Here is a 26,197-nt window from a genome sequence, read left to right as displayed (position 1 = left end):
CCTTGGTCATGGAGATGACCAAGAACCCGATGGTCACTCTGATAGAGTTCCTCTGTGGAGATGGTTGTCCTTCTGGAAGGTTCTCCCATCTCTGCAGCCCTCTACCAATCAGGCCTTTATGGTAGAGTGACCAGATGGAAGCCACTCCTCAGTAAAAGGCACATAACGGCCTGCTTGGAGTTTGCCAAAAGGCACCTGAAAGGACTCTGACCACGAGAAACAAGATTCTCTGGTCTGATAACCTAGATTGAGCTCTTTGGTATGAATGCCGAGCGTCACGTCTGAAGGAAACCTGGCACCATCCCTACGCTGAAGCATGGTGGTGGCTGCATCATGCTGTTGGGATGTTTTTCAGTGGCAGGGAGACTAGTCAGGATCTAGGGAAAGATGAACAGATCAAAGTACAGAGAGATCCTTGATGAAAACCTGCTCCAGAGTGCTCTGGACCTCTGATTGGGGTGAAGGTTTACCTTCCAAAGGGACAATAACAGCCAAAACAATGCAGGAGTGGCTTCGGGACAAGTCTCTGAATGTCCTTGAGTGGCCCAGCCAGAGCCCAGACTTGAACCTGATCGAACATCTCTGGAGAGACCTGAAAATAGCTGTGCAGTGATGCTCCCCATCCAATGGGAGAAGCTCCCCAAATATAGGTGTGCCAAGCTTGTAGCGTCATACCCAAAAATACTTGAGGCTGTATTCGCGACCAATGGTATTTCAACAAAGTAAGTAGAGTGTGCTCTGTACTGAGTAAAGTGTCTGAATACTTATGTGTGATATTTCTGTATTTTATTTGTAATACTTTTGCAAACATTTCTAAAAAAAATGTTTTTTTTTTTGCTTTGTCATTATGGGGTATTGTGTGTAGATTGATGGAAGAACAAAACGATTTAATACATTTTAGAATAAGGCTGTAACGAAACAAAAATGTGCAAAAAGTCAAGGGGTCTGAATACTTTCCGAATGCACTGTATATATTATTCAAACTAAACACAGTAGGCTAATTGAAGGTTCAGCCCTCATCCACAAATATTAGCATAATGTATTGGTTGGAAGTTGCTGCAATAGAACCAAGAAATGTCAGCGATTTCTGTTTTGCCCAAATCTTGTAGATAGACAATCAGCATTACATTTACAGAAAGCACTTTGGAGTCTGCAGCAATCTATCATTAGAGCATATTAGTAAAAGACCATTGAAATGTAATATACCATTGCTCATCCAGTTGTATGATGCATATTAAACATGCATTGTGTGACAGGCTGGACATACACATGCAATTCTTAGAATAAAGTATTATACAATGTGTATTTAACATGTGATGATAAATCATTATAATTGGACTATAATGTTTAAGATATGGAACTGTTTCCCTACATAGCTCTTAAATGAAAATCTGCATCAGTATGTATTTTGCTTCAGATTTTCATTATTTGTTTCTCGTGATGTTATCAATTTATTAAGCATTATCTACAAGTATGATGTATGTGTTATCTTGCATGCAGTTTCTGATGTGTAGACAATAAAATGCAAGGGATCTGTAAACAAATTAAGAATTGGTGTACCATTTTGCACAATTTATACACCTAAATATAGTTGAAGGGTCTGACTCTGTTCTGAGACATGTATTGACTAAAGATTAATAAAGGCAACCCTGAACTATATCTCGCCACAGCTCTTCAATAGCTCTTTATTTAGACAAGTGCTGATGGTGCAATCTGTTGACTGATGTGAGTGAATGATCATGGATAAACGTAAAATGCATTGCTTTCGTTTCAATACTCATGACAATCTGAAGTGGATAAAGACAACATCACCTGCAGAATGCAGGGCAGGCGAAGACCTTTCACTTCACACCATCACACTCTAGCGGCCAGTAACATAATATACAATTCGTTTCGCCTTCTGCCTTCACGTTGAGGAAGAGGGGTCATAGAGAACCATCTTTGGAGGAGTGCTACATGGGTAAAACATGGCTGCTGTGAATTCGTCAGAGAGACGCCAGGGCGACCCCAACGATGAGCTGGGGGACCCGGGGGGTGCAGCACAGAAATGCGAAACATCTGACTATAAATCGACAGACCCCGATAACACTTTTGCTGTTGAATTAGACAGAATTCCCAAGCACTCAAATGAAAATAGAGAATCTAGTATTGTTACCGATGGGCTTGCTAGCCAGACTGAAAGTAGCATTGCGCTTCGAGCTAATGATAGATCAGAGATATGTAATGAGTTGGTATATTTAACATCTTCTGAAGAAAAGACCCACAACACCGACGTTTCCTTCAACAATCAGCGGCATTTCGATTGGTCTGAGACAGAGGACGAGGAAGACGGCACGGATGCAAAAGAGAATGGAAACGACGGTAAGTTTGTTTGCTAGCTAGCGTTGACTATGTTTCTTTCTTCGAATAGCCTGCCTTATCAATATTAGCTATCTAAGTTTCGTCTCATCTATTTTGGAAAACAGTCGTGTGCAAAAACAGACTGAAATCTACGGGGTATCCCTGGAAACATGCAGGATGCAGCATTGACTGTAAATGTGCTCATGCTCACTTTAATTGCCAAGATGCTAGCTAGTTGTCTCATGCGCTTAATGAGCTAGCTTTGTTATTGGCCAACCGTTTATCCAATAGGATATTGATCATGCAGGCGACTCAAAATAGTACACTGACCTTACCCTTCGTCGTCAAATTCCTTTATTCATAATATTTGTGTGGAGATTGATTTGTGTAGTAGGCCTGTTTTCATATTTAGTCTCAAAGCGTTTGTATTCATGCTTACTCATGAACGCTTCACAATGGCAATGTTGTATTACTTTTGTATTTACAGTTTGTAATGGTAAGATGGGGATGACTCGTGAGGTGCAGCAGGATAAGATTACTGAAGATATCTCAGATGCAGAGGATGTGGAAAAGGAAAAATCAAATTCTGACGAGGAGATGGATATATCAAAAGACACAGGTGAAGAACAAGATTGTAATGGAGGAAAGGGGGTGGAGGAGGAGGAGGAAGAAGAAGAGGAAGAAGGAGGAGAAGAGGACCAAACAGTGAAACGGAGGCAATGTAGTTTGGAGTGCAAAGACTGTGGGAAGAGGTTCACCCGTCGGGAGACATTCAACCTCCATCGTCACTTTCACGCTCACCAGGATGAACTGGCCTCACTCACCTGTAAGGAGTGTGGCCTTACCTTCCATCACCGCAGCAGCCTCATCAAGCACCGCAGTGAGCACCAACAGAAGGTTGAACAGCCTGTGGAGCGGAAGAGGAGAAGGAGCCCACAGGGAGTCCACAAGGAGGAGAGGCCAGGCTTCCAGTGTGACCACTGTGAAGAGACTTTCCCATCACTGAGCAAACTGAGGCTCCACACCTGCGACTGTGCCCCGGATAAGGCGTACCGCTGCCCCCTGTGCCGCAAAGAGTTCCGCATGAAGATCTCCATCACCAGCCACATGCAGAACCACTCCCTGAGCTCCCACCCCTTCCGCTGCCAGGAGTGCCACAAGAGCTTCTCTGACATATTTTCCCTGCGTGACCACCAGGGCTCCCATGCCTCCCTCAAGCCCTACGCGTGCCCCGAGTGTGGCATGGTGTTCAGGCACCGCTCTGTCATGGAGGACCACCGTCGTAAGCACACAGAGGACACACAAGGCCCCCACCGGTGCAACATCTGTGGAAAGCACTTCAAGTATTCCAGCCTCCTGCAACAGCACCAATACCTTCACACGGGCCAGAAACCCTTCCGCTGCCCAGACTGTGGCAAAACGTTTGCCTTAGCCCAGAACATGAAGGCGCACTGCCGCCAGCATAGACGGCACCCCCACGCCTGCTCTCTTTGCCCCCTCACTTTCCCCGACCAGGGCAGTCTGCAGGCTCACGTGTCATGCCACGAGACAGTCGGGGGACTAGACAAGGAGAACACAAACCACGGGTTGGAGCCAAAACGTATATTCAACTGTCCCCTCTGTCCTCAGAACTTTCCTTCACCAGCTGAACTGAGGGCTCACATGCTGATCCATGAAGCAGAGCATGAGAGGATGGAGAACGGGGCGTGTAAAGACTGGGAAACAAACCGTTACACATGTCCACACTGTCCTGCCACCTACTCTGACCAGTCTAATATGATGGCCCACCTGACAACTCACACGTCTGCCCGGGTCAGGGTAGAGAAGCAGGGTAATGGACTTGAAGTAGGGAGATCTGCTCCACTTAACACTGCCAACGTCCCAGGGAGGTGGCATAGGGAGGAGATTAGTAGTAAGCCTTTAAAGTGTCCAGACTGTGGCAAGTCGTTCCGTCACCGCTCTGTGTTAACGTTGCACATGCGTATTCATTCCAAGGACAAGCCTTACCAGTGCAGGGTGTGCAACAAGTCCTTCAGATTCAACAGCTATCTGCAGCAGCACATGATCATTCACACCGGGGAGAAACCATACAAGTGCCCAGACTGCAGCAAGGACTTTGCTTTCCTGCAGAACATGAGAACCCATCAGAGGCTGCACACACAGAAACCGTTCCGCTGCACAAAGTGCCGTAAGGGATACAGCGACGAGAATCAGCTTCAGCGCCATTTGCTGTCACACAACGGCGAAAAGCCCCACAAGTGCCACCTCTGCGAAAAGAGCTTTGGGCTGGCCTACCTGCTGCGGGACCATCTGAACACCCACACAGGCGAGAGGCCCCATCGCTGTCAGGAGTGCCACAAGACATTCCCCTGGCTCGGCAGCCTGCTGGTGCATCAGAAAATCCACGCTCGAAAGCGCCAGGGGTCGAGTCAGCCTTACTCTTTTCCAATGGCAATGAGGATAAGAGGCAAGGGTAGCAGGGGCCGGAGCGGAGGCAGGCTGGCATCAGGCTGGCCCAGGTTGGGTGGAATGGGGCGATCAGGTATGGACACGCCCCAACAAACACCTCCATATCAAGTCCCAATGTCAAGGAGTCCTGAGTGGCAGAGGAGGCCGGCCCAGCCACAGCCAACCATGTTTTCATCCCAGATGGATATGCAGCAGCCAGGGGAGACGTCTGCGAGAAGGCCTCCACCAGTCCACCAACAGTGGCGGGTGGAAGGTGGAGAACTGAGGCCTGTCCCACTGCCTAACCAGTCTCAACCGTCTCAGGATCCTGAAAGACAACCAGCGCCTGTCCAACAGCAGCCATCTCCACAAATACAGCCACAGCAGGTACCACAGTCTCCACTGATACAACAACAAGTGCAATTACAGCTACAGCTACAGCCACATCTCCATCCGCAGCTGCGCCAACAGCAGGTTCAGCATCATCTACAGTCTCCGCTGATCCAACAGCAATTACAGTGGCAGCAACCAGGTAGACAGCTCCAGCCCCAGCTAGTACCACAACAGCAGTGGCAGCCTGCCAGACACTTGCTCCAACAAAAGCTGCCCTGGTTACCAGATGCTCAGCCCCGGCCAGCCCCACCACAGCAACCCCAGCAGTGGCACTCAGATGGCCTGCCTCGGCCACCCCCACAACAACAGCAGAGGAATTCAGGCAGGGCAGAGGCACCTACAACGTCACAGCCTGGTCTTAGTGTATCTCAGAGCCTAGAACCCCCTCCTCCGGGAGAAAGTGGAGGGACCATTCCCTTAGGTAACAAAACACTACCAGTGGCCGGGCCACAGAATCCCAGCCCATTAGCTGTGAGTGAGCAGGAGCAACACAGGCAACAGCCGAAGCCCATGAGCTGGGGTAACACACCCACTACACCACCAGTCCCCACACTGAGCTCTGTTCAGCTTGACTTCCCTGGGTCCCCCATTTACATGGATGGGGCTGCTTTGTGGGGTGGGCTGAGGACCTCTCCAGCAGTGCCACCATCCCAGAGCACATCAAACAAGCTGGGCCAAGAGCTTAAGCTACCAAGATGGTCGAGCGTCTCAGTGCCAATGCAGAAAGCTGTTAAAGAATCACCCACACCTCCTAGAAAAGAGGACACTAGAGTTTGGGACTTTAATGCACCTCTGGTAATGTCCCCAACTGTTAGTTCATCAGAGAAAGCTGGGAGTGGGCGTGAGCAACAGAAACAGTGGTCTCCAGCTCTACTCAGTACATCCTCCTCAGCTCAGATGGGCCACAGCTCTGTCATGTCAATTTCAAGCCCTCCAACTCATGGAATTGGAGGTAGTCCCTGGGATTTCAAAGGTTCCCCCTCAAACAAATCAGGCCTTAGCCAGGAGTTAGAGCAGCAGCAGCAAAAACATCTATCCTCCAGCTGGACCAATGTACCCACATCCACTCAGAATGTTCCCATCTCCATTCAATATGACCCACAACGTTTCACTCATGGGGTGGGACCCACTGTGTGGGGTTTCCAAACCACTCCAGCTGGCCCGCAGCAGCAGCCAATGGTAACAGGCACTCAAATCATCATAAATCAGACCTCTCCTTTCTTCTCTCCTCTCCCTCCGCTCCCTCCTCTTAGTTTGCCTGGCTCACACCCTCTTCACTCTGTAGCAGTCGGCTCTCTACCAAGGCCTCCACACCCAAACATTTTCTTCACGCCACAGGCTATCATGAGTGAGAGGCCACACATGACACAGACCCTGTCGCTACCTCAGCTCGCCCCACGGCCTGTTCCTCACAAACTGGGCCGTTTGCCTTACGCCCCAGACCGCCTTCTCCAGTGCATGATCTGTGGCTGCTCTCTACCCCGGGAGTTAGACTTGCAAATGCACTACATGCAGCATGCACAGGGAGAGATTTGACACTGGCAAAGAGTGCGTCTACTACTCTGTTTTTCCAAATGTTTTTAATGTACATTTATTGTATAACTATAGCAATTTAGCTGTGTTTTGTGTCCATTTTGGACATTGTCCATGTTGTTGATCTCTCACTCTATAAGAAAGGGTCAGAGACTCTCAAAAAGTGTAGTTTGTTAACTGACAACTGTGCTTGATGCGAACCAGGGACCCTCTGCACACAACAACAGTCACCCACGAAGCATCGTTACCCATCGCTCAACAAAAGCCGCGGCCCTTGCAGAGCAAGGGGAACCACTACTTCAAGGTCTGAGCAAGTGACGTCACCGATTGAAACACTATTTAGCGCGCACCACCACTAACTAAGCTAGCGTTTCACATCCGTTACACTTGATAAAGTTTTCTGAGTTCACAGCTTTGCATTGAACTGCAAAGAACTTAGAAATATGTGTAATGGATTTATTGGCCAGTACCATCATATTTACTGTGTTGTAAACATAAACTGGGTAAATCCATGCTATTAGGTACACCACCCCGTTCACAAAAATATTTTGCACCTATAGACTGTGAGTCACCTGGCCGTGGCTTGCTATATACAGTGGGGCAAAAAAGTATTTAGTCAGCCACCAATTGTGCAAGTGATAACAAGTTCAAACAGGTGCCATTAATACAGGCAACGAGTGGAGGACAGAGGAGCCTCTTAAAGAAGAAGTTACAGGTTTGTGAGAGCCAGAAATCTTGCTTGTTTGTAGGTGACCAAATACATATTTTCCACCATACTTTGCAAATAAATTCATTAAAAATCCTACAATGTGATTTTCTGGATTTTTTTTCTCATTTTGTCCGTCATAGTTGAAGTGTACCGATGATGAAAATTACAGGCCTCTCTCATATTTTTTATGTGGGAGAACTTGCACAATTGGTGGCTGACTAAATACTTTTTTGCCCCACTGTAAAGCAGGCATCGAGGCATTCAGTTACTATTCAAATTAATGTTAGAATGGGCAAAACAAGTGACCTAAGCGTCTTTGAGAGTGGTATGATCGTTGGTGTACAGTATCTCAGAAATGGCAGGCCTCCTGAGTTTTTCTGTGATGAGTGTCTACTGAGAATGGTGTAAAAAACAGTCAGCAGTACTAGATGGGTGTACTTTAAACTGGCCGCTGAGTGTGTATGTCAATTTATGGATCTTTGTTAGTTTTTCTTTCTGTGTACACTGTCTTCCTTACACCATTTAAATGTATTCCTCAAACAAGTGGATTTCACCTGTGTTGCACTGTATATTTGTGCCTTTTATTGTTTCAAAACACTGCATGTTCTTTCTGCTCTCAATGTTGTAGTGGGTGTTATTCAAATTGTCAGGTCTGAATAATGAGTCGTTTGTATGAGTCATTTCTTATTCTGTCTTCATTTGGGTGAACATGTATCTTGTTTTGGTGCTAGAGTTATGAAATTAGGGTTATTGGGAGGAGCACACATTTTATCCAAACAGTGTGGCATGGGTTAGTATACAAATGAATGTATTGTATTAAAATGAATAACTAATAACTCACTTTACCTGTTGGGGTTGTGATATTGTATACGCTTGTTTACACTGAGCTGCACTGGGATCGGACAGCAATCATGGTTACATTAAGACACCGTGGAGCAGACGCGAGATATTCGTCGGGAAAACGTACCTCTATGCAAGGATGGGATAGGCCACTGTACTCCAAATGTTACCTTTATCCACGTTGTACATATCTTGCGCCGGCTCCACGGCGTCTTAATGTAACCATGCTTGTGTTCAGACTCCAGTGCTGCTCAGTGTAAATCAACGTAATGGTAGGGTCGTTATCTCTGGCAAGACATAATGTAACATATTTGACGTTTTACTACATCTGTGCATTAGCAATAGTTTTAAATATGTAAATACCTGGTAATAAAAATAATTGAAAAACAATGTAATATTGTCGTCTGTATTGAATAAAACAATGACATAGTCCTGCAATAATTAAAACAGTCTACCAAATTGATGTTTTCAACAAAAAAAAAAACGTTAATATCCGTTACAATGCATGTAGAGAACTAACGGTTGGGTCTAGTGGCGCTTTCAAGACGGATGGGAACTTGGAAAAAAGAGGTTAAATCAGGACGTCAGTGGTCGGAAAGTCTGAGCTCTAGAAAGAGGCCCGAGTTCCCGTTTTGTAATTTCGAGTTGGATGACCGTTCAAAACCATTTTTCCCAACTCGTTTTTCTCCCGAGTTCCCATTTGTGTTTTTGAACGCGTCATGATTCGCTGATATTCTCGCGCCAGATCTGTGGCAAGGAAGTTGTCATTTGTCGTAATTTCCTAGGACGGAACCACTGCAACAACAGTGCGGAGGAGAAGAGTAAGAGGCGCTCCGAACAGCATTCGAGGCCTCCTATGTCATTGTTTACACCGTGAAAGGAGTTTTATTTTTGCATGCATTAGACAAGCCCCCCCCTCTGAGAAAACTCAGGGGAATTTAAGTAATAGAAGCGGTAAACACTAACAACGAAGATCCAAGTTGCAGTGGCCTAGTAACAGCAAATCAAGCACCACGCTGGGTGTTAGCTATGGAGGATGTCTCCGCTGTAACGATCAAAGGCGAGGGAGGAGATGAACAGGAGTCGGAAGATGTCAGAGAACATTTAACCAAGACCGAGAACAGCGCCAGCAAGTCTGCCAAAGATGACAGTACCGATGGTAAGTCACCCCATCCTTTCACAATCATCTAAACATTGCTACATCATGCTCAAATCCATGTTTGCTAGTTAGCTAATTAACGTTAGCGAACTATTCTTACATGATTATAGTTAAGGTTGCAGTTATTGTTAGGTAGCCATTGACCAGATAAGTCAATTTGTCCCATTTGATCTTGTTCACATTTTTAGCTCGCAAAGTAGCTAACTAGTGGTGACTAAGAAGCTGTGCGTGTAGTCGGTGACGTTGCTAGCTAGCAAGGGTGAATTGTCGATCATCCGAGTGACATTAGTACCGTTATAGTTAAACGTCTACTCTACGGTTTCTTCAATGTTACGTGCAATCAAATAGGCTGTCATATTGTGATAAATAATACTGGGGCATATTTATTACGCCTATTCTGTTGCAAAACGTTCCTTGAGCGAACGAAACGGGGACCTACCTCCATTTGTCCATTAGAAACTCGTTGTAGTTGCAAAATTAAACGTTTGGCTAATGATTAGGCCCCTGGACCAGCGTGATCACCTCCCCAATGTTTTGGAACTTCCCCGTAGGCCAGAGCCATCTAATTGGCCCCCACGATTACATTTTGGGTAGCTGCTGCCCAATAGGGAAGATACTGTATGTTGCAACTCAATACCGTTTTGCGTTGCTAATTGGGCTGCATGACGAGTCGATAAGCCGGCGACCAGTGCACCTGTGTTTAATGGACATGCCTGCCGACCTGATACCTGACCGTGATGCTCAGGAAGCGTCCTACTGGATATCATGGTCCTGTCGCCTGCGGTAGCTAACGCATGAAGAAACTGTACAATTTGTGTAAAACAGTGAAATGAGACTCATACTAATCCGCTGTTTTCAAAACAGAAGTACTCACGGTATGGTAGCTAAATCAATATACAGTAGTTGTGGTAAGAAATGGAAGGGAATAAACACTGCTCAATCAAAACCGTCTAACCTATTAGCAGAGTGCTTTCTACACACCCACTCCTTTACACACCCACTCCTTTCCACACGCCCACAACTTTCCTTTCTGCACACCCACTCGCCCATACTCCGGTCGCCATATTGAGCCTCATATATCCACCTTTCAATTGGAAGAGGGGACTATGGATAGGTCTGCGTATGTACGTACTTTAGTCACACATGATTTTGTCTTAACTTGGGTGTATGATGCATCTTGCCATAGATCTGGCATTTACACAATTAAAATGATTGGCCCAAAGGGGGCACTATAGTAATCAACTGAAATTCCAAACTTTGAACAAGCATATGTCCTGTTTGAGCTTGAATTGTCACTAATTGGCCAAAGTGCTGCATCATTCATGGGGGGGCGACATGTTTAAGGCTTAAAAGGCTCTGTCATAGGCTAGTTATCATATAAGCAAAACAGAAGGTCTGACCTTATTTTCCCATGAGCTGAATATGTGAATCTTTGATAATTTGATTTGATATATTTGGGTGAGATTCTCCTATTTGAGACATGATGAAATGTTTGATATAGGTAACTTTATGGGGTCTCAATAGAGTAGACCTGAATTTGGCTCCATTCACCTCAAGGGAAATCATACGATACCAATTCTTTCTCTGTCCACAGGTCAGTAGTGAATAGGATAACTTGACTGATCTGAAAAGCGTGATGAACATTTAGGTTAAATCAAACTTTCCGAATACAGAAGTTAAGTTGAAATCATTTTTAAATTAGGCTGCTTCACACATTCATGTGTCTTTTTATAAAAATTACATTTCAAAAGTATATTATCCACAATGAGTTGACTCTCCATCGCTAGGGTGATATGCACTTTAGCAAAGATGTTTATAATTGTCAAGTAAAATGTCTGTCAAAATATACGTCCATCCAAACAAAAGCTGTATCCATTGCAACATTTTTATCTTGACGATAATATGTATCGTTGTAATAAAATATGCTTAAGTCTTGTTTCTTTTTGACAGTAATGGAATTTTGGATGATGTAAACCGTTTATAATCTTCTACATTTTTTTTAAAGACATTTTCTCCACTCCTGAGCTGCTGCAGGGAGGGGGGGGGGGGCGTTGCCTAGGCAACCCAAGACTTGATTACTACAACACCTTGCTTATTCAGCAAGGAGCAACAAAGTTTCATTACTTTGTGACTAGTCCATGTTACCGCAGAAATGGACTAAATGCCAGCTGTCCTGTCTTCAGTCAGCTGTTCTTTCCACACAAAAAATAATGGTTATAACGGTTATTTAAAATTTTCATGACTGTCTTCATCCATAATTGTTGGTTACACGATTATACGGTAATTGTGCAAGCCCTAATTGTACATGGATGCACATAGTCATTATCTGACATAAATATTCATTTGTGTTTGTTATTGTTTGGTTTTCTTTTCTCTTTTCTTTTCTTTGGCAACAGGAGTCGCCCTGACCTCCCATTTTCCCCTTTCTATTTTTAGGGGATGGGCTTTTCCGCTGTCTGGATTGTGGAGAAGCCTTTGGGGAGGAGGTGGCCTACCAGGAACATCAACATGAGCACATCCATGATGGCCCAATAGTCTGCCTGGACTCTGACTCCCAGTTGGATGGCTTGCTTGTTTCAGAGAGTGGGGGCCAACGGACACTATGTTGCGCTCTTTGTGGGCGCAAATTTGCAGACTCAAGGGGTTTTTACTCACACCAGGTCAAACACCGTAATGAAGCCCTTAAGCAGTCAACTCCTGTTTTGCAATCAACTCCTGTGGCCCAGTCAACAGCTGGGCCCCAGTCAACCCATGATCAGAGCTTGGGGGTGGCTAAGCAGTATGTCTATGAATGTGAAGACTGTGGGAAATCCTATACTTCGATGGGCTCTTTCATCAGTCATACACGCTCACACAAACAAGCTTCCAAATCAGTTTTCCATGAGCTGGCACACCTGAAAAAGAAGTCCTTTGAGTGTCAAACTTGTGGTCGCTGTTACTCCCGTTCATCAGCTCTTGATGCTCACCGCCGTTGTCATGAGGTCAAACTAATCCCAAAGTCCCGCAAAAGGGGTGCAGAGAAGCAACCACCTGCAGAGGAGCCTGCCATTGCAACAGAGGACAGCAACAAAGCTTCTGAACAGATAGATAAGGCACAGGAAAATCTGTTTGGGTGTTCATGTGGCAAAACATTTCGCGCCCAGTCTGGCCTGAAAACACACCAACGATTTAGCCACAATGAAAAATGTTCTCCTGAAAAGCTTAAGAGAAAACCCAAACAATTTGACTGCAGTGAGTGTGAGAAGACCTTCAGTTCTTATGCCGGCATGCTCTGCCATCAACGCTATCATATGAAACGAGGTGGTAGTGGTGGCAAAAGGTTTCCATGTGAGGAGTGTGGCAAGGTCTTCACAACGCTCACATTCTACTACAAGCACCAGCGTTTGGCTCATACTGAAGAGACTCCAGCAAAGTCTTTCCTTCATCAGGTTTGCCAGCTCCAGAAGAAAGCGTTTGAGTGTCAGGAGTGTGGGCTCCGATTTTCCAGGGCCTCGGCTCTCCAGTCCCATCGGCTTTGCCATAACGATGTTTTTGGACAGACTGAGAAAGAATCCCAGACACAAGCATCCCCACTACCTCAACATAAGCTATTACTAGATAACAAGACAGAAACTGAAACATTTGCTTTAGGGGCCATTGTCTACCCACAGGACACCTCTCAGACCCTTGTGACCGAGAGAGACCCCTGTTTCTGTGAAACTGATGGTGATGCAGAGGCTGATGGAACTGATGATGTCAATGTAGAGGTGATCAGTATAAGTGCCTCAGATGGCTCTGTAAGGGATGAAGAAGAGTCACTACAAGAACTCAACCCTGATCTTGAATTACTGTGTGAATCAGACCAGGAGGGAAAAGAGGAGATGGATGCTGTGTTGTGTCCAACGGAGTACATTTCTAGTACACTTAAGTCTAAACCAGAGATTGATCTGAAAATTGTACAAATTGACTTTCCGCCATTTGCAGGCGAAGGAGCTCGAACAGAGAAGGTTCAGGGACAAGAGCCACCTAAAAGATTTAACTGTCCTGAGTGTTACCGTTGGTTTACCAGTGGTGCATCTTTGCGCTCTCACAAACTGTGGCACAGAGTAGATGGCAAAAAACGATGGAATCCTGAAAATGATATTTTCAAGTGCGATGTGTGTGGGTTTGACACTACACATCGCAAAACGTACCACAATCACATGCGAAAACACGATGGCCGAAAACCACACAAGAGTGTATTTTACCAGCTTGCCGGACTACAGAAGAATAGCTTCAAATGTGAGGTGTGTGGAAAGTGTTTCTCACGCATGTCTGCCCTACACTCTCATCAGCAACAGCATCCAAAAAGCAAAGCTCATCCATGTCCAGATTGCGAGAAGACTTACTCTAATGCCAGTGGTTTGTACAACCACCGCAAAAGCTGCCACGCTCCAACCCCCACCCAAGATGAAGTATCAGACACTAAAACTGAAGTGTTTAATCCAAAGAAGACTTTATTAGGCCCAACGGTTTATTGCGAGCGATGTGGGAAGGGCTTCTGGTCATTGGGTGCTTACGCTCACCACAAGCAGAATCAAGCTCAGTGTGCACATTTGAAGGAGAAGCATGAGCCAACAGTGTCTTCACATTCTGTCAATGGCCCTCCACATGTTCGTGGTAAAGTTGCCTGCCCTGTATGCGCAAAGAAATTTCGTCACCAAGGCATTATGAAATCTCATATGAGGAAGCACGAGAATGGGAATCATAGATGTGAGCTTTGTAGCAAGTCTTTTCGCATGTTCTCAAGCCTCCTCAGGCACCAGGTTGTACATAATGCTCAAATCCTCCCGCCTCCTATCAAGTCTTTTCAACATCAGGTAGAACAAGTGAAGAAGAACGCATACAGCTGCCCTGATTGTGGAAAACTGTTTTCACGGGCCAAGGCACTTAAATTCCACATGAAGAGCCATGGTTATGAGACCGACTACTCTGCCTCATCGCCTAAATCTGCTCTTGAGCTAGAGGGGCTGAAGTGTTCGACATGCCTTTACCATTTCAGCAACAAATCCTCATTGCATACTCACCGAAAACAGTGTGGCAAGATAAAGACTGTCAGTAAAAGCTACAAGGAGGATGTTGCCCAACATGACACAGTTCCTAAGGTGAAGAAGCTCAAATGTCCCACCTGCCCTTCTCTTTTCAACAATTTACTGTCATTGCAGTATCATCAAAAAGAATGTGGCAAGCCGAGGGCAATTGGAGGCTTGGATGCCAAAGTGAAAGGAGGTTTAGAGAAGGTGACAAAGTGCATTGTCAAAGACCTTGTGAAAACAACTCGGTCAAACAACTCTGGCACTGAGAAAATTACTAAATCTGTTACTGAGAAGGAATGTGGTGAACAAAAGGAGACCAGTGAGTCCCAAACCTTGAAAGCCGCCACAATCAACACAACTGATTTGAAATACAAATGTAAAGAGTGTGAGAGAAGCTTTGCTGTTGTAGGAGCACTGAATTTCCATAAAAGGATTCATGTTCTGGGTCACAAGTCTAAAGTAAAACCAAAGCTGAAATTTCAAGTGGCCGCAAACCCTGAAGAACCTAAGCAACCCAAAAAGGTAGAGCAAACAACTAAAGGCCAATTCTGTTGTCCAGAATGCGGAAGACGTTTTATCTCCAATGCAGCCCTTGGCACTCACAGACGATGGCACACAGATAAGAAGTTTGCTGGGTCACTGATAAAAGATGACCATACAAATTCTGTTGGGCACAAGTCAGTGGATGAGGGACCTTTTCAGTGCAACAAGTGTGGTAAGGGCTTCTTTTACCTGTGTGTTCTTCGCCGACACCAGTTGTATTATCCGCCATGTCAGACCAAAGCCGAACCAGAGCCCGCAGCTGACACCAGCATGGAAGGCAACCGCAATCCCTCACACGATGAATTTGCATGTCCAGAATGTAACACAACTTTCGTCAAGGGCTCACTTTTAGCAGCTCACTATGAAAGTGCGCATAACAAACCCATTGAGTCTGCAGATCTTCAGGGGGACCCGTCCATGACCGTGTCCATTGAAGAGGTCCCGGAGCAGCCTGCCACGTCACACAGCAAGTCTGAAGTCATTCCATTAAAGAAGCCAAAGCTTAAATCAAATCTTCACCAGTGTCCTCATTGTGATATGAGTTTCTTGAAGGTTCGAGGCTTGCGTGCCCACAAATGGCAGGCCCACTCCCAGGGCAAGAAGGTTAAGAGCAAGGGCACTTTGGCTGAGAGCAGGGACTCTGTTGCCATTAACACCTTGGCTACCAAGGAAAATGAACTGGTTAATGAGAGTAAGGACTTAGTTACAGAAAACAAAGGCACTGTTCTCAAAACCGAACACTATGTTACAAAGAGTAAGAATGCTGTGGGCAGAAGGAAGAAAAGTCGACCGGGTTTCAAATCCATCCCTTGCGTTGACTGTGGGAAGAGATACAGTTCTTCTGGGGCACTCTATAATCACAAGAAGATCTGTGGAGTGCTCAAGCAGGAAGTTAATCCAGGAATGGCAGAAGTAGTGGAAGAGGAACCCTCACCACCAACCCGTCTCTATGAGCAGACAATCAAATGCCTCTTCAAGTGTGACAAGTGTGGAAAAGCTTTCCCAACTGAAGAGCAACTAGGAACCCACAAGGACTTGGAAAAGAGCCGACCTCACTCTTGCGCCCTGTGCTGCCGTGGATATTGGACTGAGACTCAGTTGCAACAGCACCTGGCCTGGCACGACGAGGTCCGCCGACGACTACCAACAGAGCTTCGTTACAGACTCAGTGCTTCTGTAAGCACAGGGCCCGCTAAACTCAATGTCCCTCTGCCTGATTTGAAGGCGAAGTCATCCCTCAAGCCACTACCTACACCCCCCTCCCGGCCACAGAATAGCCACAAGTGCCAGCACTGTGGAAAAGCGTTTCTATCTCCAGGTGCTCTGCATAAACACGAGGCTCAACACGACAGCGATGGCTCCTACCGTTGCTCCCTTTGTCCCCGGACCTTCAGTGAGATTCGGGACCTCATTGACCATCACCAGGAATGTATGGGTGATGACAAAGGGCAGAGAGATCCCTACACTGCTGTCTCCTCAAGAGACACCGATGGCCTTACTTGCATTGAATGTGGAATGCGTTTCAGTCGAGAGTTGGAGTTGCACCAGCACTACATTGAACATGCTCGTGGAGCATATTAGATTAACGATGGAACTAATACAAGTCAGGAGATATTAGAAGTGAAATTTGACTTTTTCATGCACTTATGCACCTCTTTCTACTAAACTTAAATTTCCAAGGTGGACATTTTTTTTCTCCAGGGTATTTTCAAGCACTAAGTGTCTAAGAGACTTGCTAAATTTGACTATTCTAATTTGACTATTCTAATTATATCTATAGAATGCTGTTAACATTATTTCAAATAGATCCACTAAGTGCTTCTTTAGCTCTTGACACCATTATTTTATCTTTCTCAGGCTTTATTTCACACTGGACCTGTACATAAATGTAAAATTGTCTAAACTCCTTTTATCAGTTCCCCTGATTTGAAATGTGTCCTCTTGGTGTAGAAATGTGTAGTTATAGAGAAAGAGAAAGTTCGCTAATGTTTCTCCATGCCTAGAAATGATTACATCCTGTACAGCACAGCGATTTGTCTGTCAAGGTAGGCACTAATTTAAGTTTTGTTTTGCTTGACTTAGTATGCAAGGGGAGAACGTGAGTCACCGACTTTCAGTAACATGCACTTGACTTTCTTTTGAGAAATTAATCAAGTTCTGGCTTTAACCTGTCTATATAAGATGGATGTTTATAGTATTATTAGTACCTATTTTTGTCTGTTTTCTTTTGCAAAATATTACCACACTAACTTTGTATCATTAATAATTAGAAAATTGAATGTTTTCCTGGATTTCACTACCAAAGTTCCCAAATACTAACAGTTGATTGTTACTTTTCTTTTACTTTCCTGTGTTGTGTAAACATTTATCTATCGTAATGAGTTTGATTTAACAAACGGATTTAGCATTTGTTCATGGAGTTATATTCCTTGTTGATTTAAATGAAACCTTCAAGTTTTTAGACTATTGCTAATCTTTTGAAGTCATGACCTTTATGATAACTCATTTCAATGTCACCTTTTCCCTGTACCTTTAAACTACTACTGGTGTCTTATTAATGCAGACATGAAGAGTTTTAGTAAATGGTTAAAACTGTAGTTAAGTTTCCTGTGTGGTTCATTGTGTTGACTGAGTTACTGGTGTTAATGGACCTTGAAAGCTTAACTCAATAGATTCTAGTGGGTTTTCAGTCATGACGCGTCATGTTTACCGTTGATTGGAAATGGTTGAGAAACATCTACATTATAGATGTTAAAACTTAAAGCTGCAATATGAATAGTGCATTCTGAAAATATTCAGGCCCCTTGTTCCACATTGTGTTACTTTAGAGCCTTATTCTAAAATGTATTAAATCGTTTTTCCCCTCAAATTATCATAATAATAATGCTAATTTATAAAAAATAAAATAAAAATGATATCACATTTATGTATTCAGACCCTTTAATCAGTACTTTGGTGAAGCACCTTTTGGCAGCGATTATAACCTCAAGGCTTCTTGGGTATGACACTACAAGCTTGGCACACCTCTATTTGGGGAGTTTCCCCCATTCTCTGCAGATCCTCTCAAGCTCTCAGGTTGGATGGGGAGCGTCACTGCACAGCTATTTTTAGGTCTCTCCAGAGATGTTCAAGTCCGGGCTCTCTCAAGAACATTCAGAGACTTGTCCCGAAGCCACTCCTGCATTGTCTTGGCTTTATGCTTAGGGTTGTTGTCCTGTTGGAAGATGAACCTTTGCCCCAGTCTGATGTCTGGAGCAGGTTTTCAACAATGATCTCTGTATTTTTCTTTGTTCATCTTTCCCTTGATCCTGACTATTCTCCCAGTCCCTGCCGCTCAAAAACATCCCCACAGCATGATGCTGCCACCACCATGTTTCACCGTAGGCATGGTGCCAGGTTTCCTCCAGACGTGTTGCTTGGCATTCAGGTCAAAAAGTTCTATCTTGGTTTCATCAGACCAGAGAATCTTGTTTCTCATGGACCGAGTCCTTTAGGTGCCTTTTGGCAAACTCCAAGCAGGCTGTCATGTGCCTTTTTGCTAAGGTGTGGCTTCCATCTGGCCTCTACCATAAAGGCCTGATTGGTGGAGGGCTGCAGAGATGGTTGTCCTGGAAGATTCTCCCATCTCCATAGAAGAACTCTAGAGCTCTGTCAGTGACAATCGGGTTCTTGGTGACCTCCCTGACCAAGGCCCTCCTTTCTTTTTCTTTTTGTACCCTTCCCCAGATCAGTGCCTCAACACAATCTTGTCTCGGAGCTCTACGAAAAATTCCTTCGACCTCTACCTGTTTTTTGCTCTGACATGCATTGTCAACTGTGGGACCTTACATAGACAGGCTTGTGTGTGTGCCTTTCCAAATTATGTCCAATCAATTGAATTTACCACAGGTGGCCTCAAGGATGATCAATGGAAACAGGATGCCCCTGAGCTCAATTTCAAGTCTCATAGCAAAGGGTCTGAATACTTATGTAAATAAGGTATCTGTTTTAAAAAAAAATATATATATATTTCTAAAAACCTGTTTTCACTTTGTCATTATGGGGTATTTTGTGTGTGTGGACTTTAATTAAGTCAATTTTAGAATAAGGTTGTAATGTAACAAGTGGAAAAAGGGAAGGGGGTCTGAATACTTTCCGAATGCACTAACTCTTTGGACGACCTGACCAAATTTACAAATGTGTGTTATAGAATTGAATTATAGAAAAGCAGATCTAAGAAGCGGTAGATATGTTTGTGTGCTATTTCTATGCTTCCCGTTCTTAAGTTTTTAGTTTTTGTCTTTTACTTTCAGTTTTGTACACCAGCTGAAAATAGTGTTTTTGGTTATGGCAAAGATATTTCACAGCAGTTTAGATGTTACAATGATTCTCTACACTAAATTTGCTTGTTTTGTCACAAACTGAAATTAGTTGAACTAGTTTAGAAACCAGGAAATGGCAGGGGGATTTCTGCATAGTGCACTTTCAAATGATAACTTATGCAGTATTAGGTACACTTCTTTATACAGTTACAAAAGTAAAGACAGTCATTTGTTTGGGGGGGTAATCCTGAATGAATCATGAGTAATGAGCGAGGAAGCTAGACTCGCATATCACCCGGCTATGATTGGGAGTCCCATAGGGCGGTGCACAATTGTCCCAGCATCGTCTGGGTTTGGCCGGGGTAGGCCGTCATTGTAAATAAGAATTTGTTTTTAACTGACTTTCCAAGTTAAATCAAGGTTAAATAAAAAACGTAATACCCCCAAGACATGCTAACCTCTCACCATTACAGTAACGGGAGGTTAGAATATTTTGGGTGGTATGATATTTGTGTCTAACTTTCTCACTCATCTTTATTCACAATTCATTCAGGATTATCTGTAATCATGGAAGAATCCATGTTAATGTAGAAGTGTTTTATAAACATATTCTTATTTACAGTAAAAGTGAATCCAAAATGACACTACATTATTTATCATTTAATTTCTATTGAGCACAAAATAATCTGAAACACAACCAAAACAAACAGCAAACGTATCCAACAAGTTTGTAGAGTCACAAACTTGATGTAGTCATTGCGTGAAAGGGAATATGGGACCAACTACTACCAGTTAAGTTTAGACACCTACTCATTCAAGGGTTTTTCTTTATTTAGACTTTTCTACATTGTAGAATAATAGGGAAGACTTCAAAACTATGAAATAACACATGGAATCTTTAACTAAGCAAAAAACTGTTAAACTACATCAAATTGTATTGGTCACATACACATATATTTAGCAGATGTTATTGCCGGTGTAGCGAAATGCTTGTGGACACATGCTCGTAGAACATCTCATTCCAAAATCATGGGTGTTAATATGGGGTTGGTGCCCCCTCCCCTACTTTGCTGCTATAACAGCCTCTACTCTTCTGGGAAGGATTTTCACTAGATGTTGGGACATGCTTCCATTCAGCCACGAGCATTAGTGAGGTCAGGCACTAATTTTGGGCGATTAAGCCTGGCATGCAGTCCACGTTCCAATTCATCCCAAAGGTGTTCGATGGGGTTGAGGTCAAGGCTCTGCAGGCCAGGCAAGTTCTTCCACACCGATCTCAACACTATTTATTTATGTGTAGACCTCGCTTTGTGCACAGGGGAATTGTCATGCTGAAACAGGAAAGGGCCCCCAAACTGTTGCAACAAAGTTGGAAGCACAGAATTATCTAGAATGTCATTGTGTGCTGTAGCGTTGATTTCCCTTCACTGGAACCAAGGGGCCTAGCCCAAACCATAAAAAAACAACCCAGATCATTCTTCCTCCTCCACCAAACTTTACAGTTTGCACTTTGCATTGGCGCACGTAGCAATCGCCTGGCATCTACCAAACCCAGATTTGTCTGTCGGACTGCCAGATGGTGAAGCGTGATTCATCACTCCAGAGAACTCGTTTCCACTGCTCCAGAGTCCAATGGAGGCAAGCTTTACACCACTCCAGCCGACGCTTGGCATTGCGTGTGGTGATCTTAGGCTTGTGTGCGGCTGCTCGGCCATGGAAACCCATTTCATGACGCTCCTGGCGAACAGTTCTTGTGCTGACGTTGCTTTTAGAGGCAGTTTGGAACTCGGTAGTGAGTTTTGCAACCGACGACAGACGATTTTTACGCGCTTCAGCACTCTGTGGTTCCCTTCTGTGATTTTGTGTGGCCTATCACTTCGCAGCTGAGGTGTTGTGGCTCCGAGATGTTTCCACTTCACAATAACAGCACTTAGTTGACCAGGGCAGAAATTTGACGAACTGACCTGTTGGAAAGATGGCATCCTATGACGGTGCCATGTTGAAAGTCATTGAGCTATTCTGTAAGGCCATTCTACTGCCAATGTTTGTCTACTCTATGGAGATTGCATGGCTGTGTGCTCAATTGTATACACCTGTCAAACTGGTGTGGCTGAAATAGCCAAATCCACTCATTTGAAAAGGTGTCTACAAACTTTTTTATATGTAGTGTATCATTTCAAGTCCAAAGTGCTGGAGTGGAGAGCCAAAACAACGCGTCACACTCCCAATACTTTTGTAGCTCACTCTATATGTTGGGGGTGTAAGTGGTGTGTGTTTGTATTATGTGATCAGTCTTGCAGTGTATTCTAATTAAGTATGTATCCAATCATGTTATTTATTAATGAGCCTAAATATAGAACATTTTGAGGTGACAAGGAGTGTGATTGAGCGTATTGATCCTAGCAGTGGCGAGAACAACTACATACCTGTAGTTGCACATATTGCACTTCAAGTTGCAATATGTAACTTTTTGGGGAGACCTGACCGAAATCACATAGAAATGTGAGTTAAAGAGCTGTCATTCTCATTGAAAGCAAGTCTAAGAGGCGGTAGATATTTTCTGTGTGCTATTTCTATGCTTGCCGTTCTTAAGCTTTGTTTTTGTGTCTTTTACTTTGGGTTTTGTACACCAGCTTCAAACAGATGTATACCAGCTTCAAACAGATGTATACCAGCTTCAAACAGATGAAAATGCTATACTTTTGGTGCTTGAAAAGGTATTTCACAGTTGTTTAGATGTTAGTGATTCTATACACAATACATTGCTTATTTTGCCACAAACTGAAATTAGGCAAACTATTAGAATTTTAGCAACCAGGAAATTGCAGAGCGATTTCTGCATGTTGCACCTTTTTAAAACACTATAGTTGTACTGTGCCTATTCTAAAATGTGTCAACAGGTGTAAACATCTTGGTTGTGAAAAATATGCCCCTTCATCCTAAATTCCACTGCGATGCTGCTGATAGTTTGGCAATTCAATCTGAGATAGTTTATCTTCACAAAAGGATTTAAACCAGTTCAAATAAATTGTTGAAAGTTTAGCAAACTTACAGGCATGTCATGGTACTATATTGTCCTAATTTATGCTCCCTTTCTCTCCTCCACAGTGAAACTAGCCAGCATGAGGTGTCAGGACTGTGGGCAGCAGTTCACTCGCTGGGAGGCCTTCAAGACTCACCTGCGTAAGCATGTTCTGGAGGAGGCGATGGCGGAAGAGGAGGAACGAAGGCAGGGCATTAAGAGAGCCCTGGAGACGAACGGGAGCAATGGCAATGTGGAGTCGGCAGCACCTGAGAAAAAGCAGAAAAATGATGACCATGGTGATTACAAAGAGAACAGTGATGTAGACGTGGAAGGTGATGAAGAAGACGATGAAGAGTTCTTCGACAGTTCCTGGCAGGTCAGACCATCGGAGATCGTCACAGTTCGCCCGCGCGTTGCCATGCTGTCTGAGGAGGAGAAGCCAGTCTTCAGCAGCTCCCACAGGGTCTATGCATGCTCCATCTGTGGGAAGGTCTACTCCTACCTCGAGTCGTTTAGAAATCATCAGAAGACGCATGAAAAAGAAGAAAAAAAACAACCCACAGAGAACAAGTGCCCAGACTGTGGGAAGATCTTTGCTCGCCCGTCCCTTCTGGTGACTCACTTGAAAGTGCACAGGCCTCCCGTGCCGATGGAACCCTCCACTCTGAAGTGTGATCAGTGTGTAAAAAACTTCAATTCCCTGCAGACGTATTTGATCCACATGGACCTGCACAAGCAGAAGCCCTTCTGGTGCCTGGCCTGTGCTAAGGGCTTTAGGGATGAGCTCTCTCTGGACAAACACCTGCAGGGCCACAACCTGAGGCGCCACAAGTGTGACCTCTGTGAAAAGTCTTTCCGCGTTCCCGCTGAGCTCCGCTACCACTACAATACTCACACCGGCGCCAAGCCCTACAAATGCACGCTCTGCAAGAAGAACTTCTCTCAGCTGGGCAACCTCATCACGCATCGGAAGAAGCACGTAGGGGTCTACGTCGGGGCCAGCAAGACCCCACTGGGACCCAGGAACCACCTGTTTGCTGGGAGGAGAAGGGTGACTGAGATGAAGAGGCTGGTGTTCACAGGGATGGGTAGCACAGACGAGGCAGAGGTGATAGATATGCTTCAGGAACATCAAGAGGAGGAGGAGGAGGAATCTGGATCAGAAGAGTCGGGGTCTGAGTCTAGTTCTGAAGACTCTGGCGCTGAGGAGTCATCGTCGGGTTCGGGATTGTCTAAATCAGATTCATCAGACTCTTCTGGATCTGATTCCTCTGATGACTCTGATTCCTCTGGATCGGGAGTGGAGGAGGAGGAGCAAGAGGGGAAAGAAGAGACCGTATTAGAAGCACATGTGGCGGTGCAACAGAAAAGACCTAAAGAATGGGAGTGTTTTGAATGTGGTGAAGGGTTTGATCAAGAGTCAGCGTTGCACCTGCACTATATGAAACACGCCAGTGGGGAGCTGCCAGTACAATGACGGCCCAGTACATGGTGAGGTTAGCTGTGAAATGATTGGTGAGTTGGGCACTGTTCAATGTGTTTCTACTACTTCAGAGTTGAGTCACCGCTGATCCCTTGAAACAATTGAAGAACACTGAAGACAATTCCTAATGATTCCTCTCCCAATATTTTGAAGTAAACTTGGGTGTTTCATTTGTCAGTCAAAAGTTTTGGCATCTACCCATTCCAAGGTTTTTATTTTTACTATTTTCTACATTGTAGAATAATTGTGAAGACATCAAAACTATGAAAAAGCACATGGAATCATGTAGTAATCAAAAAAGTGTTAAACCAATCAAAATATATTTTATATTTGAGATTATTCAAAATAGCCACCCTTTGCCTTGATGACAGCTTTGTGCACTCTTGTTTTTCTCTCAACCAGCTTCACCTGGAATGCTTTTCCAACAGTCCTGGAGTTCCCACATATGCTGAGCACTTGTTGGCTGCTTTTCCTTCACTCCGCAGTCTAACAAAACATCTCGATTGTTTTGAGGTTGGGTGATTGTGGAGGCCAGGTCATCTGATGTAGCACTCCATCACTCTCCTTCTTGGTCAGCCTGGAGATGTTGGGTCATTGTCCTGTTGAAAAACATATGATAGTCCCACTAAACACAAACCAGATTGGATGGCGTATCGCTGCAGAATGCTGTGGTAGCCATGCTGGTTAAGTGTGCCTTGGATTCTAAATAAATCACTGACCGTGTCACCAGCAAAGCACCATCACAACACCTCCTCCATGCTTCACAGTGGGAACCACACATGCGGAGATCATCCGTTCTAGAGGTCGACCGATTACGATTCTTCAACGCCGATACCGATTATTGGAGGACCAAAAAGTCGATACCGATTAATCAGTCGATTTAAACAAATATATATAAGATAAAAATAAAAAAAATATTTGTAATAATGACAATTACAACAATACTGAATGAACACTTATTTTAACTTAATATAATACATCAATAAAATAAATGTAGCCTCAAGTAAATAATGAAACATGTTCAATTTGGTTTAAATAATGCAAAAACAAAGTGTTGGAGAAGAAAGTAAAAGTGCAATATGTGCTATGTAAGAAAGCTAACGTTTCAGTTCTTTGCTCAGAACATGAGAACATATGAAAGCTGGTGGTTCCTTTTAACATGAGTCTTCAATATTCCCAGGTATGAAGTTTTAGGTTGTAGCTTTTTATAGGACTATTTCCCTCTATACCATTTATATTTCATTAACCTTTGACTATTGGATGTTCTTATAGGCACTTTAGTATTGCCAGTGTAACAGTATAGCTTCCGTCCCTCTCCTCGCTCCTCCCTGGGCTCGAACCAGGAACACAACGACAACAGCCACCATCGAAGCAGCGTTACCCATGCAGAGTAAGGGGAACAACTACTAGAAGGCTCAGAGAGAGTGATGTTTGAAACGCTAATAGCGTGCGCTAACTAGCCAGCCATTTCACTTCGGTCACACCAGCCTCATCTTGGGAGTTGATAGGCTTGAAGTCATAAACAGCGCAATGCTTGACGCACAACGAAGTGCTGCTGCAAAACGCATGAAAGTGCTGTTTGAAGGAATGTTTACGCGCCTGCTTCTGCCTACCACTGCTCAATCAGATACTTAGATACTTGTATGCTCAGTCAGATTATATGCAACGCAGGATACGCTAGATAATATCTAGTAATATCAACCATGTGTAGTTAACTAGTGATTATGATTTATTGATTGTTTTTTATAAGGTAAGTTTAATGCTAGCTAGCAACTTACCTTGGCTTACTGCATTCGCGTAACAGGCTAGTCTCCTTGTGGAGTGCAACGAGAGAGAGGCAGGTCGTTATTGCGTTGGACTAGTTAACTGTAAGGTTGCAAGATTGGATCCCCTGAACTGACACGGTGAAAATCTGTCGTTCTGCCCTTGAACAAGGCAGTTAACCCACCGTTCCTAGGCCGTCATTGAAAATAAGAATGTGTTCTTAACTGACTTGCCTAGTTAAATAAAGGTATAACAAACAAAATCGGCGCCAAAAAATACTGATTTCCGATTGTTATGAAAACTTGATATCGGCCCTAATCGGTTAATCGGCCATTCCGATTAATCAGTCAACCTCTAATCCGTTCACCTACTCTGCATCTCACAAAGACATGGCGGTTGCAACCAAAAATCTCAAATTTGGACTAATCAGACCCAAGGACAGATTTCCACCTGTCTAATGTCCATTGCTTGTGTTTCTTGGCCCAAGCAAGTCTCTAATTCTTATTAGAGTCAATTTCAATCATAGAGCTTGATGGTTTTTGCGACTGCACTTTTTCCGTATTGACCGACCTTCATGTCTAAAAGTAATGATGGACTGTACTTTG

At 44.2% G+C, this 26,197-nt stretch overlaps 2 protein-coding genes across 5 annotated transcripts; both read left to right on the top strand.

The window, feature by feature from the left end:
* Nucleotides 1–1,917: 1,917 nt before the first annotated feature.
* Nucleotides 1,918–7,411, top strand: LOC118938551. Its single transcript, XM_036942621.1, has 2 exons — nucleotides 1,918–2,361; nucleotides 2,828–7,411. Exons 1-2 carry the CDS (start codon nucleotides 1,968–1,970, stop codon nucleotides 6,715–6,717), a joined length of 4,284 nt encoding a protein of 1,427 aa, XP_036798516.1. The 5' UTR covers nucleotides 1,918–1,967; the 3' UTR covers nucleotides 6,718–7,411.
* Nucleotides 7,412–8,890: 1,479 nt separating this feature from the next.
* On the top strand, nucleotides 8,891–24,462 carry LOC110538050 (zinc finger protein 91). Of its 4 annotated transcripts, XM_021624630.2 has the most exons (3): nucleotides 8,891–9,422; nucleotides 22,429–23,860; nucleotides 24,231–24,462. In XM_021624630.2, exons 1-2 carry the CDS (start codon nucleotides 9,293–9,295, stop codon nucleotides 23,820–23,822), a joined length of 1,524 nt encoding a protein of 507 aa, XP_021480305.2. In that variant the 5' UTR covers nucleotides 8,891–9,292; the 3' UTR covers nucleotides 23,823–23,860; nucleotides 24,231–24,462. The 4 variants fall into 4 exon arrangements, with proteins under 4 accessions (XP_021480305.2, XP_021480295.2, XP_021480289.2 ...); XM_021624620.2 differs by lacking the exon at nucleotides 24,231–24,462 and having other exon boundaries at nucleotides 8,892–9,422; nucleotides 22,429–24,154; XM_021624614.2 differs by lacking the exons at nucleotides 22,429–23,860; nucleotides 24,231–24,462 and adding an exon at nucleotides 11,859–17,616 and having other exon boundaries at nucleotides 8,898–9,422.
* Nucleotides 24,463–26,197: the final 1,735 nt, after the last annotated feature.

Source organism: Oncorhynchus mykiss, chromosome 2, assembly GCF_013265735.2.
Source record: "Oncorhynchus mykiss isolate Arlee chromosome 2, USDA_OmykA_1.1, whole genome shotgun sequence".
In the NCBI taxonomy this organism is placed as follows: domain Eukaryota; kingdom Metazoa; phylum Chordata; class Actinopteri; order Salmoniformes; family Salmonidae; genus Oncorhynchus; species Oncorhynchus mykiss.
Note: the sequence above shows the minus strand (reverse complement) of the source record. Positions and strands in the feature narration are given on the sequence as shown.